This window comes from Centroberyx affinis, unplaced genomic scaffold (genome assembly GCF_046629955.1).
Source record: "Centroberyx affinis isolate AG114_WGS23_722 - 3 ecotype Tasmania unplaced genomic scaffold, CSIRO-AGI_Caff_v1 ptg001245l_1, whole genome shotgun sequence".
NCBI lineage: Eukaryota > Metazoa > Chordata > Actinopteri > Beryciformes > Berycidae > Centroberyx > Centroberyx affinis.
The window spans coordinates 72153-90940 of record NW_027279756.1 but is presented as its reverse complement, the minus strand read 5'-3'; the positions used below and the strand labels follow the sequence as shown (position 1 = coordinate 90940).

General features: G+C 43.1%; 2 protein-coding genes across 2 annotated transcripts in view; both read right to left on the bottom strand.

Moving 5' to 3' along the window:
* Positions 1-16: 16 nt before the first annotated feature.
* Positions 17-9967, bottom strand: galnt6 (UDP-N-acetyl-alpha-D-galactosamine:polypeptide N-acetylgalactosaminyltransferase 6 (GalNAc-T6)). Its single transcript, XM_071524855.1, has 11 exons — positions 9844-9967; positions 7745-8253; positions 7052-7224; positions 2957-3106; positions 2021-2255; positions 1817-1934; positions 1512-1712; positions 1163-1294; positions 944-1045; positions 645-803; positions 17-500 (listed from the first exon to the last, which is right to left on the bottom strand). Exons 2-11 carry the CDS (start codon positions 8224-8226, stop codon positions 387-389), a joined length of 1866 nt encoding a protein of 621 aa, XP_071380956.1. The 5' UTR covers positions 8227-8253; positions 9844-9967; the 3' UTR covers positions 17-386.
* A 1159-nt stretch (positions 9968-11126) lies between these two features.
* The window catches only part of LOC139648670 (adenylate cyclase type 6-like), a 29738-nt gene continuing 22076 nt past the window's right edge, over positions 11127-18788 (bottom strand). Inside the window, exons 11-24 of the mRNA XM_071524854.1 lie at positions 18512-18540; positions 18108-18255; positions 17878-17975; positions 17637-17724; positions 17396-17512; positions 17064-17219; positions 16665-16840; positions 16400-16432; positions 16278-16307; positions 16044-16176; positions 15637-15900; positions 15188-15392; positions 14481-14605; positions 11127-13459 (exon numbers count right to left, since the gene is read on the bottom strand). Coding sequence (XP_071380955.1) covers positions 13331-13459; positions 14481-14605; positions 15188-15392; positions 15637-15900; positions 16044-16176; positions 16278-16307; positions 16400-16432; positions 16665-16840; positions 17064-17219; positions 17396-17512; positions 17637-17724; positions 17878-17975; positions 18108-18255; positions 18512-18540 — 1731 coding nt within the window. The 3' untranslated portion in view covers positions 11127-13330. The remainder of the gene's footprint in view (positions 13460-14480; positions 14606-15187; positions 15393-15636; positions 15901-16043; positions 16177-16277; positions 16308-16399; positions 16433-16664; positions 16841-17063; positions 17220-17395; positions 17513-17636; positions 17725-17877; positions 17976-18107; positions 18256-18511; positions 18541-18788) is intronic.

Below are 18788 nucleotides of genomic sequence, written 5' to 3'. Positions count from 1 at the left end.
TAGAGATTTTATTTAAAAAAAAAAAATCACATCTTTCCCTTTGGCAAGACACTTGCATTGTCACTGCAGCACAGATTTCAACATTCATTGTCAGAGAAGTCACTTTCAAAAGCTGGAGTGCATCAAGAACCACAACCACCTCCACCTGTCTTTCCTGAGTTTCCATCATAAATAGATTTAAAACCAGTCAGGTCAGCCTGAGCTGCTCCACACAGATGGGAATGTCTTTACTTAGTCCTCCATCTTTAACTGTCCTCTCAGCTTGGCCAAAGGCCCCAAGCTCCACAGAATGCGGTCTGGACGGATGAATGTAGAGCTGGCTCCTAGGCGCTGAGTCTGAGGAAGGGGACACAGTGTGCCATAGGTGAACTGGGCAGACAGGGGGGTCAGCTGAAGCTCCAGTGCTGGTTGAGGTCAGCAGCGTTACAGTGCTCCATCTGAATGTGGCCGCCACTCAGCTGTAAACACTTCCCACTGCTCGGATTCTTCAGGAGATGTTCCTGGAGGGTAACACCCGAAAAAAAACAGGATGAATCATCATAGTCACACTAGCCAAAATATATATATCAAAATATAAAATTCATAGTTTGCTGTTCAAAATAGACCGGTTAAAAGCAGGAAATCCATATCCCAACGCTCCTCACCTCTGTAAAGACCCACTCCTGTTGCGGTGCCAAACTGGTGCCCTTTCCCTTCAGCTGGCACAGGTCGATCTTCACCTGCTCTGGCTGCGGCACAGCCTGGAGACACAGCTGCTTCCCAATGTTGTGACGCAGCTCCTTATGAGACGTGTATTCAAAGTACTAGAGGAGACAATCATCTGATCAGAGACCCAACTGACCCCGGAGAGCAACCAGTTACCTTCAAATGAGTCTTAATTCTTAAATTTCACAGACAAAATCCATAAAAAGGAGGTCAAAAACATGAGACAGAGGTACTGTACCTGGTTGCCTCCCATGTTGTGACACGGGTACATGATGACTGATTTGCCTCCCTGGTTGTTCTCTCCTACATCCAGGCAGGTTTGAGATGCCAAATTCTTAATCTGCGTACACACAGACACACAATAACGGTAAAATACAGCTACAGTTACATGGTCTGCTTGCATATTATAGATATCTCAAGGCAAATATGAATAGAGACAAAGAGAAACATGACTTACTGCTCCGAATTTTTCCGGGGACAAGTCCGGGACAAAGACCTCTGGGTAGACTGTGTTGAGGTACCAGGTGAAGTTCTTGCATTGCAGCCTCTCTCTCAGTTTCACACGATCAGAAATGTCCCCATACTGGTTCTGTAACAGTGAAGGGGACTTTAAATTCTGAGAAACTGTGACTCATACTATAGAGCAAACCATCACATAATGATACCAAGAATCCTTTGCTGTCAGGGCTATTCATCCAAACATCCCCAAATGTGGTGGATGGGAATTAATTTGAGCTTTTAACATTGTTCCTCCATTCTCAGTACTCATTTCAATCTTGCCTCCCTTTTCGTCTCAGGCCACTGACCTCACTGGCCATATTTGCAGCATTCTTGTTGCGGCGGTAGAAGATCTTCTTGTAGTCGTCCATCCAGACCTCGGCCAGGCGCACCTGGTTGCGGGTGATGACCTCCGTGCCTTTGGGGAAGGTGTGGGGGCTCTTGGTGCGGAAGACGTGGCCCACCACAGAACAAGGAATGATCTCCAGCTGACCCCCGCACTGCCATACCTGTGCATCGCATTTGACACGGATAACAATTCAGACTTGAAAATGAGTGGGGGATTCATCAAGTAGCATTATGGGACTGTGGGAGCAGAGATGATGACACTGACCCTGAATGACATCTCCACATTCTCACCGCCCCAGATCTCCATCTTGTCGTCGTAGGTTCCAATGTGTTCAAAGTATGTTTTAGAGATTGAGAAGAGACCGCCAGCAAAGGTGGGTGTTCTGAAAACAGACATTTTCATTAAATCATTATTAAAATGGTTCAAAATGATTTTCTAAGTAAACCCAACATGATTAGCCCTTCTTACTTTACGGGGTAAGTTTCATCCTTGCGTTTCTTCCTTGCTTCCTCGGGGATGGCCTCCCAGCCGAAGGTCAGGCTCCAGTCAAAGTTCCCCCGGTTGAAGGCGTGAGCGCTGGCCACCGGCTTATTGAACTGAAAGGTGTTGAGGTCAATGGTGGTGATCTCTGGGCTCACCACAGCAGTGGGCTCCTCCACAATACGGGCCAACAGGGGCTCCAGCCAGCCGTGGAAACACTCACCTAGAGAGGGGAGGAGGGAGACAAATCACTTCATATCCTGACAGAGCAATTTTCCTTCAACCCAGTTGACACAAACATGAATTTACAGCCAACAGTCAGTTTCAGGTGTAGAGATGGTGGCGATGAAGAGTCCAAAAATAACTGTACCCAACTCCCAGTTTCCCCATAGGAGCAAAGCCAGCTCCCTGCTTTACAGAGCTTCTTCTCATGAATATACCGGTAATTATTTTTTGTATCAGTATCTCCAATGATGTGTGGCATGAGATCAAAGTCCTAAAATATGTCTGAGCAGGTAGAATTGTTGAACTGGATTTAAGTGAAACTGACAATCTACAGAACACCTGAAACCACAGGTGGAAAAAAAAACAAAAGGGGGGAAAAAAGAAAAGCAGCAGAAAGAGAGAGAGCAAGGTTGCTGGAGACTGAGAGAAATGTCTTTAGGCAACAAATCGTTCAAATGGGGGGGAAACCTATTGTTAAAATAACAGGGAATATAAAATTATCCTCTTTTGGTGGACGCTTTACTCCAAAGCGCCTTACAATACTGTAAGCGTGTGGACCTCTTTAGTTTGAGTGGCTAATGGCAATCAATCCCCCTAACCCCGAAGTGTAAATCACCCATTGAGCTACACAAAGCTGCTTAAAATTGGCTGGTTGGTTGGTTTGTCATTGTGTGTGTGTATACTGCATGATTTGCTCACAGTGTGCATCCAGGAAGGTGAGCACTTCACCCTGGGCGATACTGGCCCCCAGCAGCCGGGCGGTGATGAGGCCCTTCCTCTCCGGCTGCCTCACCACGCGGACGATCTTCAGCTGACGCACATATTCCTCCAGACGGCTCTTCAGGTGCTCTGAGGGGATAAAACACCATCGCTGGTATGAAGGAAGACTGAGAATATGAACTACTAAACACAAGCAACTGTGGTAATTTATGGTAAGAAGTTTTCCCTGTGCAGTCATTCAATTGTGGCCCCTAGACTTTGGAATAGTTTGCTGGATGACAGTGTGTTAACATATGCCATTACTTATATTGCTCATATAAAAACATATACAAATCTGCCTTTTGAATTATTGTTGATATGTGCAGATTCATTGTTCAGCGTTATACAATAACATTTTTGATACGTTGAATTACATTGAATTATTCTCATGAATTCAGTTGATTTATTTTGCTGTAGAAGCCTATAGAGGACCGAATCGAAATAAATAAATATATTAATAAATACAAAAATACATGTTAAAAAATAAAATGCACAGACCCTTTGGAAAAAATACACAAATCTTTGGGACAAAACAACTTTGTCTGCAACAAAGTCCCGCCACATCGTTGACTTAACTTCAGAACTGGGCTACAAGATGGCCGCTGCCAAGAAGACTGGCCAGGCCAACTGCTGTGATGATTAAGGCTGCAATATCCAGAGAATTAAGAGATTTGGCTTTCACTGCAGAGGACAACAATGCTTCCCCTGATTACCTGCTTTTCCTTGTAGAGTCAGTGAATTCCTAGTTTGATTGGTGTGTCGGACTCTCTAATCCTAAAAGCCTATTATGCAGCATGAAATACAGGAATAAACAAATAGTGAAAGTAGGGAAATATATTAAGGATTCTTTTCTTGGTTACGCATTTATTTATTGAATTATGTTTACTTTTATTTTTTCATTGATTTATTGATATATTTCTCTGTATATTATTTTATACATTTGCTTACTTTTGTATTTATTCATAGATTTATTTATTCATTTCTAATTATGGCCAATTCTGTCCTCAATAGACAATAGACTACTATATTTTTGTCTACAAATAAAAACATTTTTCCAAATGAAGACTATTATTCACAATGCAATGAAGACTTTATGTGATCCTTTATTGATCCCTGTAGGTAAATTCTCTTTTTGCTTGCCCCTCTCCACAGAGGGGTCAGAGGTCATGTCAGCTTCAGAACCCCTGGAGCTGGTAGGGATTCAGTGTCCCAGTTTCATTAGTCATGTTAACTCGCCCTCATTGACTTCCCATCAGCACTTCCCCCTTAAGTGCCGTTCTGTTACTGTGATAACTCAAGTGAACTTTCTATGATTGACCATTCAAACGCAGAGGGAGCGCGTCAGCAACAATGTAGACTTCAGGAGCAACTCTTGCCCAGAATGCATTGTGATTTCCTGTGCATGACCCACAAGAACAAGCGATATAGAAGTTTAAGTAAACCAACAAGGATTAGATTTATTCATGAGATGAACTCATCTGCGATATTTTATTACTCATTGCTCTGTGTAATTATTAATCATCAGGTCTGCTTAAAGTGCCTTCCATTTCAAAAACTCTGCTCCCCCTCTGACTCCGCCCCCCTGCTCTGATAACGGCCAGCGGTGCTACGTATCAAGAACGGAGGGAAAGTCAAGGACAGCCTGTTAAATGACTAATGACACAGAAGCTAGAGCTGGGAGGGATTTAGTGTCATTCTCAAGGACACTTCAGCAAGTCAGATCCTTGCTGACATGGGGGCTGAAACCCATTCCTTCAGATGAAGAATGGTCTCCCTACCTACTACACAACCTGCTGCCACAACAATTAAAAAAAATCTACATTTTGGGGTTTATGAAGGACTTGCATAGATGTGATTACTCTCCTCCTCTCTCCAATTTAAGTCCCTGTGACAGTAGATGGTGACACAATAAGTGTGGTTTCCCTATGATACAAAGATCTTGATGAACTATGAATCATTTCTATTTGGAAGTAGCATTCCTGCGTATGTACTTTAAAACAGTTACTACACTGAAAATGAAATTGGGCCATGCAAAGTATAACTGATTATAGTTAAAACTTGACCTGAGCTGCATATACCCAATAAAATGAGAATAAATGTGTATATATACACACACACTTTTATTATATTGTGAGACCCCTGACACAAAATAGCAATGAAGAGGCAACACAACTGGATAAAAGTGGGCCATGACTTCCTTTTTGAGAACATTTCTGACCACAGCGCACGTCATGTTTGTGTGCCTACCAACCACATGTCTGAACGTTATGACAGGGCGGCTGGTGCTCTTTTAAAAACGGCAGCAAAAGGAGAAGTGTCACAGTAGGTAATTCGCAAATACAGTTGATGACAACTGCACATCCTCTTTTGACTAATGTACTGTAACTGCCTCTATAAAAACAAAAGGTCCTCAGTTTTAAAGTGACACAGAGGATCATTCAAGCACAGGAGCAGTCAGTGAGATCATGCAACACTGTTCACAGAAGCTTAAGTTGAACTTAAACAGTTTGGCTAATGTTTAAGTATTCTACATTAGCCTACATGTAGTATTGTACATGGCTTTTATCATTTCTATACCTCCTTGATCAGGCTGATACAAACTGTTTAAGGTGTTAGAAAAGCTTGTAACTAAGACAACTGACACATTAATGTTCATGGTCTTTTCTCTGGAATGCAATCAGGTTGTTGTTCTGGCACTGACTGTATCACTGCAACTGTTAAAGTCCCCTTTTGTAATTGTATTATGGCATCTCCCACTGAAACACTGTCACTCCACTGCTGGCCTCATGCTTTGAGTCACTGCATGGAAAATATCATCTTCACTCAAGTTGACAGACTTTTGATGCAAGGACTGACAGTATGTGACAGCTAAACATGCTTTAAATTTACTTTCGGGCTGTAAACGGTGTGTTAATATTGGTGATATTTGAGTTAAAATGGATTATGAAAGTTGAAAACATTATTTTGTCCTCCTTAAAGTGAAATTCTTCAAGAATATATTTGATTATAGATAAAATGTATATAGCCAAATCAATTCCAATTTGTTGTTTTAAGATACTCAATGACATCACCACTTCTTCACTGAGCTGACTAATGTGTGTACATAAAGATAGTTTCCTTATACCAGAACTTTGCATGTTGGATTGTGGTACTCCCTGTCCTTTGCAAAACATATTACAAACTGCACTCATAAGTTGGGACATGGTTTCACAACCGTTCTTTCTCTTCTGCCAAACTCTCACTGATCTAGACGTTGATTCACTCTGTGCTTCATTATGGTGATGCCGTTTGCAGATAATCAGGTAGAGGTGTCCTTCAATGGCTAGATGTTTTCTCCCACTCCGTCGTTTGCGAGCAATGCTCCTGACAACATCACTGCAATTTGTCTTTCACAGTAAGCCAGCCTTTTTGCATATCTACAGATGGTAAAATTTACAGGGTCATACTTTATGACACTATCTGCTCTGTTGCCTCCTCTTGCTTCACTAGCCCATTACAAACCTCATCTGCCATTTCTAATACCCCATTTGCCAGCTATGTCCTGTTAGAAATGCCCCAAGTCAACACCATTCTGGCTTAATTGCATTGCAAATGCAATAATTGCAATTATTACAGTTTGGAATGCCTTGTTAAAGACTATGAATTTAAGCACTTTAACTTAATTTATGTACTCCATTGCTGATATTTTCCCCTACCCAATACCTGCTACCACAATAGCAAACCTGAACTTTTCATGTGTGTGCATTTTCCTTGTGTCCTCTATTGGTAATTTTTAAGCAATAAGCCCCACAAGAGGCTTTTAAACCTCTTGGCAGAGCCGTCATTGTACAATTTGTTCCTCATGAACTTGCTTGGATAAATAAGAGCATAAATAAATACAAAATAAAGCTGAACTCCCAGACGTTCTTACTGTCGCCCAGGTCAGTAATAATGGCACGATGTGTAAATGAGATCCCATATGTTGTCATCTGAGTCAGTGTTTTGAGTATGTTCTGCCATCAGTGTGTGTGTGTGTATATACTGTATGTTTCGCACCTGCAATACTGGCGTCATCCACCAGGATGATCTCTGTGAGCAGGGCAGCAGGAGAGGTGTGCAGGACGCTGTAGACCGTCCTGAGGAGGGTTGACCAGGCCTCGTTGTGGAAGACGATAATAACACTGGTGGTGGGCAGAGGGGGGCAGCGACGAAACTTCCTGTCCACACACCTGGCAAAGGCGATCCACGTCAAAATACAGAGAGCGAGAGAGCGAGAGAGAGAGAGAGAGAGAGAGAGAGAGAGAGAGAGAGAGAGAGAGAGAGAGAGAGAGAGAGAGAGAGAGGAAGAGAGAGAGATTATTTGCACACTTTCAAGGACTGTTCACTCACACTTTAGACAAATAAAGCACAGCCCTAAGCATACAGAAGTAAACAATCATCTGAAGAAAAGCAATTACAAAGTTTTCTGCAAAAAAAGCACTCAAGACCTATCAAGACAATGACATTTTCAGATGCTGTGAAAAATTAACAGTGGGTGGGGGCATTTACAACAATACAGATAAGCTCATGTCCCATATTATGCACGCTACTGACACGTGTATACACACATGTGCTGTTGTTATACTCTCTTCTGTGGTGATATTCAGAATATTCTGTATTCTGGCATACTGTGTGTGCGTGTAAGCTCATTTAGGGTTTAAATAGTGATTCATCAGACTTAGTCCCATTATTGTGGGAACTTGCTCTTACTCTGGAGGCCTGGTGTCATCCCCAAGACTACGGCTAAGCGAGATGTGGTCACTTGCAAACTGGTTGAAGCAGTGCCTGGTCATGCCCTCCTCCTTCTCCTTCTCCTCCTCCGGGGTCATGTGGTCTTTCTGAAACGCCTTGCCGTCGGCCCCCAGGCTGCGGGGGTCCTGCGGCGGTCTCTCCAGGAAAGGTTTGAGCTCGGCCTGGCTGTAGAATCCCGAGGGGCAGTGGACGTCCTGGGTGGGCTGCTCCTCTGCAGGCGGAGGCTGCGGAGCCCCGATCTGGAAGCCGATGTTGTTGACGGCGTCCCGGACCATGACCATCACCTGGTCCTTCTTGTCCACCAGCTCCTGAAACCAGGGGTCCCGAGAGGGCGTAGAGCCCACGTCCCGCTGGAGAACCACCAGCACCACCATGAAGAGAGTCCCCCCAAGGAGCACCAGCTTCAGCGGGGACATGCGCCGGCGCAGGAACAGACGCATGTTTCCGAATGGGCGTCGCACTCAAGGCTGTTAGATAAGACACAACGAAGCAAAATATAAATAGATTCTCAAGAGCCTGGCCCCAAGACATTTGTGCAGTTTACCTGAGGGTTTTAACCAAGCTTGAAAAATACTTTTGTAACCAGACATTCAAGTATCTCTGGAATCTGTTTTCATTGAAAACCCAATCCACTGTAACCCTTACCTGCCTGTACTTGCTAAATACTCAGTAATTCCTGCAGTAAAATATGCAAGCTTGAGAGAAATCCTTTTAAACCCGTTTGTGAGTCTCCAGCAAGTGTCATAGCAGCCAGTAATCTAACCAACACTCCTCCCTCGCTCCTCCTTCTCCGTCTCTTTAGAATGCAGTCCCACAGGACAGGTGAGGGCAGCAGGGAGAAGGAGACAGAGAACAAACAGGGCACACCTCTCAGTAAACAGCTGAATCCACCTGCTCCGGCCACAGCCCTCCAGGACCCACGTGGCACCAGGTGGGCCTGCGCTGCTGGCTCAACCTGCAACTCCCACACCGGTTAATGAGTGACGCATGACGCCTTGCCCAAGCACCTGCTCTCCTACGCATCCACGCACACACACATCACCAGCTATCATCAGCTGTCACCTGCTCAAGGAAGTAGGCTGTGGTATGCATTCAACATGACCAGGACCTCACTAAGCCCTGGCACAAGCTATTTCCTGGTGCAGTATTTGAAATAAGATCTAGGATCTGCATGTCCGTAGGTGATCACTGTTGAGAAACTCACTCTTACTTGGTCATAATTAATTTACTGTAATCTCAAGCTGGCCTCCTTCATAATTGATTCAAGAAGACACACTTTTGTGATTCCAGAGAGAGAGAGAGAGAGAGACAATGGCAGTCCACTTTGCAGTGACATTTGCCTTTACTGGGCAACCAGTTTGTCCAGTTTGGTGTCATCACAGTGCATACAGAAAGAATAGAGTAAAATATGCACCAATACATAATAGTCAAAAATGTAATGATTTGGCATGTCAAAGTCAAAATTATTTTTACTTTTGTTTGAATTGTCAACCTGAAAAGACTAGTCTACATAGATGTCCATAATCAAATTATCAACTACTATAATCAAATGATGAACTACATGGTCTTGTAGATGTTACAGCCTAGATATGTCCCATGTCAGTTTTACAGTTTTTAAAGGTATAGGACACGGATGCTTGCCAAGATCATCATCTTTCTAATAATTATAAACACATACAAACTTATGTAGGCTACTTGCAGTACAACTAAGCAATATGTGGTAAATAAATGGCTTTACTAAGATGCTCAGTCCTCACAAAACCGTTTTCTCAGCTGAACGTCATGTCTTGAGGCAAAATGAAAGAGGAAGAAACGCTTGCCAAAAATAGTTATCACGTTTAACCATTCAGTGTACCCGAAACATTCAAACAAATGTTGAATACTTTAGGATTCTCAGACGGAGAAATAAAGCCCATTACAACACAAGTAGATGCCATTCTTATCTCATTCAGTGACTCGAGCTTTTACATACTACAGATGAATTAGACCTGACATGCAACACTACAAAATGACAGCGAGGCTCGACAAAATGACGTATCCTTACTCTTGTGACTTACCTAAAACCCGGTCGCAAATTGGAAGTTAAAGTTGCCTGCGCCTCTGTCAGTGCTTTGGTGTTTATTTGACAGTGTGGAAACTATCCAAGTACCGATGTCCTCAAGTAGTCAGGCTGTAGTTTGCGCGAAAAAGGATACAACAGTTCAGTTCCGCGCAGCCTCCCGGCTTTTCCTTTGAACGTAACAGGTGCCATTCGTTGAAATGATTAGCTGGAGCCCCTGGTGGCGTGGCTGGGTCCTAAAGTGAGCTTTTTCTGAGCAGCATCTTTAAATGTTGCATTGAAAACACAGAACACTTTAAAGTCAGTGTAGGCTACAAACAGTTTTACCTCCTGTACTGAAGTATCATTCAATCTCTGCCAGTGCGGAAAGGACAGGCTATGACTCTTGTTCAGTTTAATCATCATTTGGCCACCCCGGGAAAGAACTATAGTAATCCTATAATACATTTTAGAAGCATGCTGGACAAATATCATGCAACTAATAGAGGTAAAAAATATATAGCTTAACCCTAACACAAAATCCTATAGTAATACCACAGGAAAATATCACAGGAAAATACCATCAAGTATAATAAGGTCACTATAAACTCACTAGTGAGTATTAGACGCACTACAAATTCCTATAGGAATATTATAGGAATATTAGTTCTTTGTCGTCGGGGATTATGAGAGGATTTCATATAGTTTAATTAATGTTCAGCATAGAGTGCTGTAAGTGAACATAGCTACCCATTACCTCAACAGAAATTCATTATTCATGTGCAAGCAATTAAATACTCTCTCCTGTATCACCCTCTTGAAACCGTAGACTGATTTATTCAGAAAAGGAGAAGGAGACGCTCCGGCTCTGCGGTTTCTCAGGTTACTGTCACTGGGAGAAATCTTGATTGCAGGCTGTTGATTGACCTGGGATCTAAATTAAAACCACACACATACATTATGAAGCCACTAAGTAGGCTATGCTGTGCGACAATTTGTTAAGGCACGCGTTTAAATGTGAAAGAATGACAAAATAATTAGAAAATAATTAGCCTGAATAGACGTTTAAATATTCCTGATTTTCAGGTCATTGTTAAGACAGTCAAAGTTTCACTGCCCTCCAGAGCCGATTTAATGTAAGTACTGACAAATCAATAGCCAATTCAATAATACTACTACTACAATACTACTTCATTCAGGGTCACAGGGAAAATAATAACATATTATATATAATTTTTTATTATTTTTATTATTTTTATTGATTTTAATATAATTTAATATCTGTACCTAGTTTATGTCAGCAATACATTCACGTGTAAACAAAAACAATCTCTTAGAGATTAATAAAGACAAATTGGAAGTAGGTGATGGCCTAGTTCCTTTCTTTAATAACTCTGTCATGGTTTACTGTGCTGCACTTCACATCAATAAGACATTCCTCCATTATAGAGATCTAGGAAAGCACCAACAAAAATAACAAACTAAATCATCACAATTAATGCAAAACAGCCATTTATTGATTTCTTATCCAAGGGGAAATCAATCAAATCAATCATTGCACAATTTCTTAAACTCTGACACTTTTTTTAAAGGAAAATGCAACAGTATTTTGTTGACCTTTCATGTTAAAGACAGTAAGGGGCAAGTAGAAGTGAGGGCCTCTTGTGTATGAGGCGGCCTTTTAGGCTCAGACTGAGCCTAAAAGGAGCATATTAACACCGAGCTCCGTCATTTCTTCATAGTGTCAAAACAACAAGGGTTGAAGCTCATCGAAATGTAAAACACACCTCCGCTTCTCAGCAAACCTGAAGCCAAATCACTATTTGACCTCTACTTCATGTAGTACAACGATTCATCTCCTCCCTCAGTGCCATTGGCAATAGAACGAGTGGTTTTCTTCAGTAGTAGTGTCATCATGGGCAAAGATATTCATTATTCTGTTACATTCATTTGATTATTGTCTCGAGAGACTAATTTAGGGGGTGACAAGCCTCCATGTGCCAAATACAGCCGGATACTGTCAAATACTGTTGTGTACAGTTGTGGGTATTGGTCCATTAAGCACCTGGACCTTGGAACTGCATAATCTCAAGGCAATACTTGTGAACAGACAAGAGAACTCCTACATACAGTTTATCCCAGAGCCAGTAAATAAATCTGTACTGTCAGGGAAACCAGTTTACGTTCACACTTTGTAACACAATCCAAAATAAAAGTTCAGGCTTTTGCTCGTTTAGGTTGGAATGAAATCAGTCAGAATCACAGTCCAATAAAAGGCGTAGTAGACATAATTCTTTTCAAATGATCAACTGACACAATAAATCAGGAATGGACACACAACTCCAAAGTATAATATAAAACATGCCTTGCAGCAACCAGTTTGGCAAGAAAGCATTTGTCATACAGTATCATAAAAACCTCACAGTGAAAAGTTATGCCCCTTTATAGATAAAGAACAGCATTCAGTTACGTGTGCTCACACCCATACACCCATACACACACACACACACTCTCTCTCTCTCTCTCTCACACACACACACACACACACACACACACACAAACAATTATATAAAACTATCTCGTAACAGTTAAACAATCTCCCTTCAGTACCGTGGTACTAATGCAACCGCTTTTCCTTCATCTCATTATTCTTGTTTTGGCTTGAACCAAAAATACATTACAGGGAAATAATCAATCATACATTTCAGTGAAGCACACACAGCCTCGTGTCCAGACTGCGGCTAATCACCGCCTGAAAGAGACAATGAAGGCCCTGATGAGAACACAGAAATCCAAGCCAAGTTGCTGTGTGTGTCGTCTCTGTGTGTGTGTGTATGTGTGTGTGTGCGTGCATGTGTGTGTGTTCTCCTTCATGAATACATCAAGTCCACAACAGAAGAAGTGTTCGTCCCTATCAGCGACAGTGACGTTACCGTGGCCTTTGTTGTCAAAAAGACGAATAAATTACTCAAGATTACTGTTTGGTTCTGCAGACGTTTTCGAGCAGAACCGCTAGACACGTGTGTGTGTTTCATATCAAACAATTGTTCTTTGGTCATTTTCATCCATCATGGTATCCTTGCATATTTTTCTTTTATGTAATATAGTTTTGTTTGTTTGTTTTTTTGTTTTTTGTTTTTTTTTGTACAAGGTCATCACAAAAATCCATCCGCACGAAAATAAATAATGACTCCGGATGAAGTACCATTGCTCACAAACATAAGCATAGCCACTTCCTTCCTAAGGCAACTGGGCTTCATGATCTCTCAAGCAGCTTGGGGGGGGAAAAGCCTTCAAATAAGAACAGCGTCCTACATGTGCGTCTCAGAGCGTGAGAGCGCACAGACGGGCCGGGCGAGTCTCTCTCTCGGCCGTCTTCTGTCCCCGGTGTGTTCGCACCGTGCTTCGGTGCTGATCGCTGAGCCGACCACTCTGTCTCTCTCCGGTCTCCGTCTTGTCAGTGCAGTGGGAGTCGCGCTGCGGTCGGTCGGTCGGCCGGTCTGCCGTTAACTGCCCTGGGGACCGCTTGTGAGGAAGTAAGTGGTCATCTCCCCCTTCCCCTTCACCTTGACGACGCCTCGACAGTCCAGCTGGTAGCCCCTGCTCGCCAGCACATGGTACAGGTCTGTGGTCACCTAGGAGAGGACAGGGACACTTGACACCCAGCCTGCGAGACACTCAACCCTTCCCATGAGAAACACTGTCGGTCCCAGCTGAAAGATGGACATTCTCCTGAGGGATTTTGATGAAGGCATTACATGAAGGCATTACATAAAAAACTGGAAAATCAAATATGGATGAGAGATTTATATAGCTAGTGCATCTCGTATAGTGCTACCGTTGAGCATAGTAGGCTACTGAACAAAAATATAAATGCAACATGCAGCAATTTAAAACATTTTACTTAATTACAGTTTATATCAAAGAACCATTTGATTGAAAGAAATTCTAAGCAAAGCAGAAATGCTCTCTAACAGGGATGTAAACAAATTTGTTCACAAGATTTGAGAGAAATACGCTTTCCGTGGATGGTATATTTTATTTTAGCTAATGAAAAACATGGGACCAAAACTGTACACGTTGCATTTATATTTTTGTTCAGTATAGATCTACATACAGTATTGTGTACTGCTGAGGCCATTTTGATTTGCAGTAACACATAATGCACAACGGGTGGCAGCATTGTTCTGACTGTGATCTTCTCAGCAACCAATTCAGCCATTTGATTTCATGACAGAAAATCTCACCAGAATACTTAGCTGGGCTGGTATTTATCACGCATCTCAAAATGGGTGTGGAGACTTACATCCATGAATGAGATGGCTGTGGGAATCTTGTCCATGGTCATATATCAGCACTGCTTCTCTGAGAAACATGCTATTTGTGTACACTGTGCTACAGATTGTGCTCTTGATAACAATAATAATAATAATCATGTGATAGATGAATGATCTCTGCAGGGAATGTCATCAGAGCGTCATGTGAGCTACACGTGACACACTCATCAGAGAGCAGATGCTTGAACCTTATCTCGTTATTCACTAAGCCAAGCTGCTGCCCATGAACAACAACAATATTAACTATATTTGAAAAGCACTTTCTTAACAAAGTAAACTGTTGAAGTGTTATTGAGCTAGACCAGTCAATGCACGGTACCTGGATGTAGTCTGGTACTCCTGTGCTGTCCATCCGGCTGGCCACGTTCACCGTGTTCCCCCAAATATCATACTGGGGTTTCCTGGCACCGATCACTCCTGCTACCACCGGCCCCATGTTCAGCCCTGAGAACAAATCACTCTGTCACTTGGCTGCATTACACCATATTAACTCGATCATAACACTGATCCTAAGCAAGTAGACAACTCTAGCGCTCTTTCAACAAAAGAAAAGGATTCCTCGCCAAAAAAAAATGGCAATGCAAAGCAGTGTTTAACAGATTCAATACTTCCATCCCTCCAGAATGGAACAAGCTGGACTTGCAAATCAAACAGACTCTCAGTTTAAAGGTTTATGTTGAGTGATATTGCAGAGTGAACCACTCATTTAATGTCACTCATGGGAACTATTCAAATTTTTAGTTGATGTTTATGTTGAAAATTGAAATTAACAAGCTCATTTTATATGCCTGTTTTTTATATAATTATTTATCTGTGTTTTTTTATGGTATGTTCTATGTCTCTCGGCCAGCCAATGACATGTTTTCTTTCTTTCTTTTAAAAGAGGACTACATTGGAAATAAGTTTTGGAAACTTTGTGTTATCCTCGATGATTTTAATGAATGCTTGACTCATGGCTGTGCATTATTTTTGATGATCAAATAAACAAACAAACAAATACCACTCTCCACTATCTCCCCCACTTACCTATCTTCATCTGGAAGTTGTTGAAGGAGTGCTCGTTGATGTACTTCATCTGCTCCCTCAGCCGCATGGCGTAGTCGGCCAGGGCCAGGATGTGCGAGCGGCCCTCCCTGTCGTAGGTGGAGTCGTTGAGGCCGGAGGCCGCCATGTAGGTGGAGCCAATGGTCTTGATCTTCTCCAGCTGACGGAACCGCTCCTCACTGATGATCTAGAGACGAGCGAGCAACATTGCATAAGAAATATGAGAACGAGACAGACAGCAATAGCAGTTCATCTCCAGATCAACAGCATGTTCTTAGAAATGGCAGAACACAAACAAACAGGTTAGACTGATTGCAGGCTGTATAGCAACTAACTAATTGCCATTTGCACATTGTGCCCCCAAATGCTTTCTACAATTCTCAATTTAATTTTCATTCATCTCCTCCCCTCATATTTTCTCCTCTTCTCACCTCGTCAAAATCTGCGATGATCTCGTTGAGCAGCCTGAGACACTCCACTCCCTCGTTGTTTGCCTCCAGCTCCACATAAAACTCAGAGAAGTTGCTGATGGAGGCAAACATGACAGCAACACACTCACACGACTGGTAGTACAACTCGTCATTCCGCCGCTCACGTGCCAGGAAGTGGGCGGCCACATCCTTGGGCAGGATGTTGTGGAGCAAACGCCGGTTGTAGGCCTGCAACTCCTCCATCTCCTCCTTCTCCTCTGTGGCCTGAGGAGGAACGGAGAGAGGTGGCAGATTAGTCTAGCTGTCTGCTGACTGAAGCCCTGAAGCATTAACAGTTGTTGCTGTTGTGCTATACAGTAGTAGTAGCTTCAGCTTTCTCCATTAATCTCCTATGATCATTCATCTACCTGCAGCTTCCAGAGGAAATCAAGGCGTGCGGTGGACTCCACCTGCTGAGCGTGCAAGTAGAGAGCCAGGACAAACACCGTGAGGATGACAGGGGTCATGACCTTTAGGGGCACTTTGGGCACTTCGTCCTGGCTGAGGAGGGAAAGAGGGAGACGCAAGTCAGTTTCTTGTATGGGCACAGAAAGGAAACTAGAGAAATACAAACTCTTAGAGAACAGGCAAAAGCTACTTACCACTGCTCTGCTGTTCCATTGAGATTAGGCCTGGAAAAACAATAGGAAGTCATGTCTATGAACAACATGAGTCATACTGAAATAATGCAGTTACCGTAAAAAAACGAAATAATACAACTTACCATTGTACGGAATCATTAGCAGCTCTTAATGGCCTGAGGAAAAATGAGAACAACATATTCAGAAAATAGGACTTTACCATGAAAAAGTAGGTCTTCTACAATCCAAAGACCTTATCATGAGTAAGTAGGCCATGTACAGCCCAAACCACAGTATTGTGACATAGGATTCAAACTATTCAGACTGAAAAAGGACAAAAAACATTTTCAAATTGGGCAAGAGTGAGTGTGTGTGTGTGTGTGTGTGCAATCCTGGCAGGCAACTTACAGGGTGTTGGCCATGACCAGCAGGTCTGCGTTGTCAAACAGAACCACCTGAGGCCACTCCACCAGCAGGAGGAAGGTGAGCTGGATGAGCAGCATCAGAGCCAGCTTCCCTATGCTGCTGATGTGGAGGAACACGGAGCAGGCCAGCAGGGTCAGCAGTACGCTGTAGCTGAAATACTGCAGCAGAGGGGAGACAGGGAGGGAGGAGGAGGAATGAAGGGTGAAGGTTAGGTAAACACTCAAACATACTTTTTTACGCACACAGAGAAACACACACCTACACATGCACAGACACAAACGAGGGCAAACAAGCGGGCAGGCGCGCGACCCGTGCGTGTCACGTGAACACATACGCACGCACACAAGTAGACACACATGCTAAAAAAGCTTTGGGGCTGACCTCAGGGAAATGGCAGGGCGTGGCCTGGCTGGGACACAGGGTCAAACCGTCCTCTGCTGTCTTGGTCAGGTTGTGCAGCAGGCACATAGTGACGATCGCTGATGTGTTCAGCTCATTGTACACACACTCTTTCAGCTTCTCTGTGCTGCAGGTAAACTGGCAGGAGAGGAGGAAGCAGTCAGTGAATAAACAGGCGATACATAAGCAATCAGGCGCCATCCTTTTTGTCTCACAAATACCGCACTACAATTCTAAAACGAATACCAATATGTTAAGCGTCACGGCTGTTACATGATAAGAGTGAAGGAGCGAGGGGAAGCTTTAGTCCCTACCATGTTGACAAAGGCAGAGATGAAGAGGAGGAGGATGGTGAGGACTCCCACCAGTGTGCTGTTTGCACGAGACTGGACTATTTTCTTGGTTACCGTCTGCAAGGCAGCTGGGAAGAGCTTGGATATAGATAGCAAGGAGACGATCAGATAGAGACAGTTAACACCATTAGTGATGCGGACTGTAGACATGGGATAATGACTCTTATCTCAATACATCTGCAGAAAAGATTTTGTTACTTACTTTGATGCAGGAGTAGATGGCACAGATGAAGAGGATGTTGGCGAGGATGATGAAGATGCTGATGTAAAGGCCCAGCATGAGTGTCGTGCTGGGGGAAGAAAAGAATCAAGCTTATTAGGATGTGTAACTGTCATTAACTCTTCATAAACTAATAAAGAGGATATTTCCTGCTCACAATTCAGTAAAACCGGAAAAAAAACATTTGAGCACAGAGGGAAATCTACTGGAAAGAACTACTTACTGTGGAAAGATGATAATCTGAATAAAACAGATGAAGCAGAAAACAAGCAGTGCACAGGCCACATAGCCCCCAAAACGATCATCCACCTTTTTGGAGTACTGAAAATAGAAAATTGATAAGAAGCAAGTTGCACTTTAGCAGCACAGTAACAGTAAATCATCAAAACAATATAAAGCACATTTGACAGGCAATTTTGGTGAATTTATAACAAATTCCCATCAAATCCTAACCTTTTTCTCGAGGGTGGAGGTCTGGAAGGTGAGCAGGAACTTTTTGACGTGGTCTTTCCTCAGCTGGTCGATGCTGCGGGCGTCGATGGCGCGTCCAAGAAACTCATCCACCTCATCCTCAGGGTTCAAGGCCTCCTGGGCGCAGCGGCTATGAGGTAGACAGAACAATAGGTCACTGTGGTTTGTGTGTGTGTGTGTGTGTCTGTGCTTGTGTGTGAGGGAGCTGGCCTATGCTGTGACAGGCAGGATGACTCAGAGCTAATAGGGTATTAGTGCTGGGTTGGATCTGACTCTATAAAACCAACAGTGGGCTCTAAAGTTAGAGCGCTACAGTGACAGTCTGCCAGTCAGCCTGTGACTCCACACAGCAACCCAGTAACAAGAACAGGGGCCAAAACACTCACTTGTCTTTGCTGGATGCTTCATCGATGCCCTGGGAAGACAAAAATGGAGAAAGAAAGGGAGAGGGAGAGAGAGAGAGAGAGAGTGAGAGGGAGAGAGAAACAGCAAGTTTGTGACAGAGAAAGAGAACAGGAAGGAGAGAGTAGGAGGATGAGAGGGAAGGAGAGAAAAGGGAGAGATTATCATGTAGCCAGAGTAAAACCGAAAAATAGACAGAGACTCAGACATCTGCACAGCTAATCCCTGAGAGCCAGACTGATGTTTTAATTAATGCTTGGA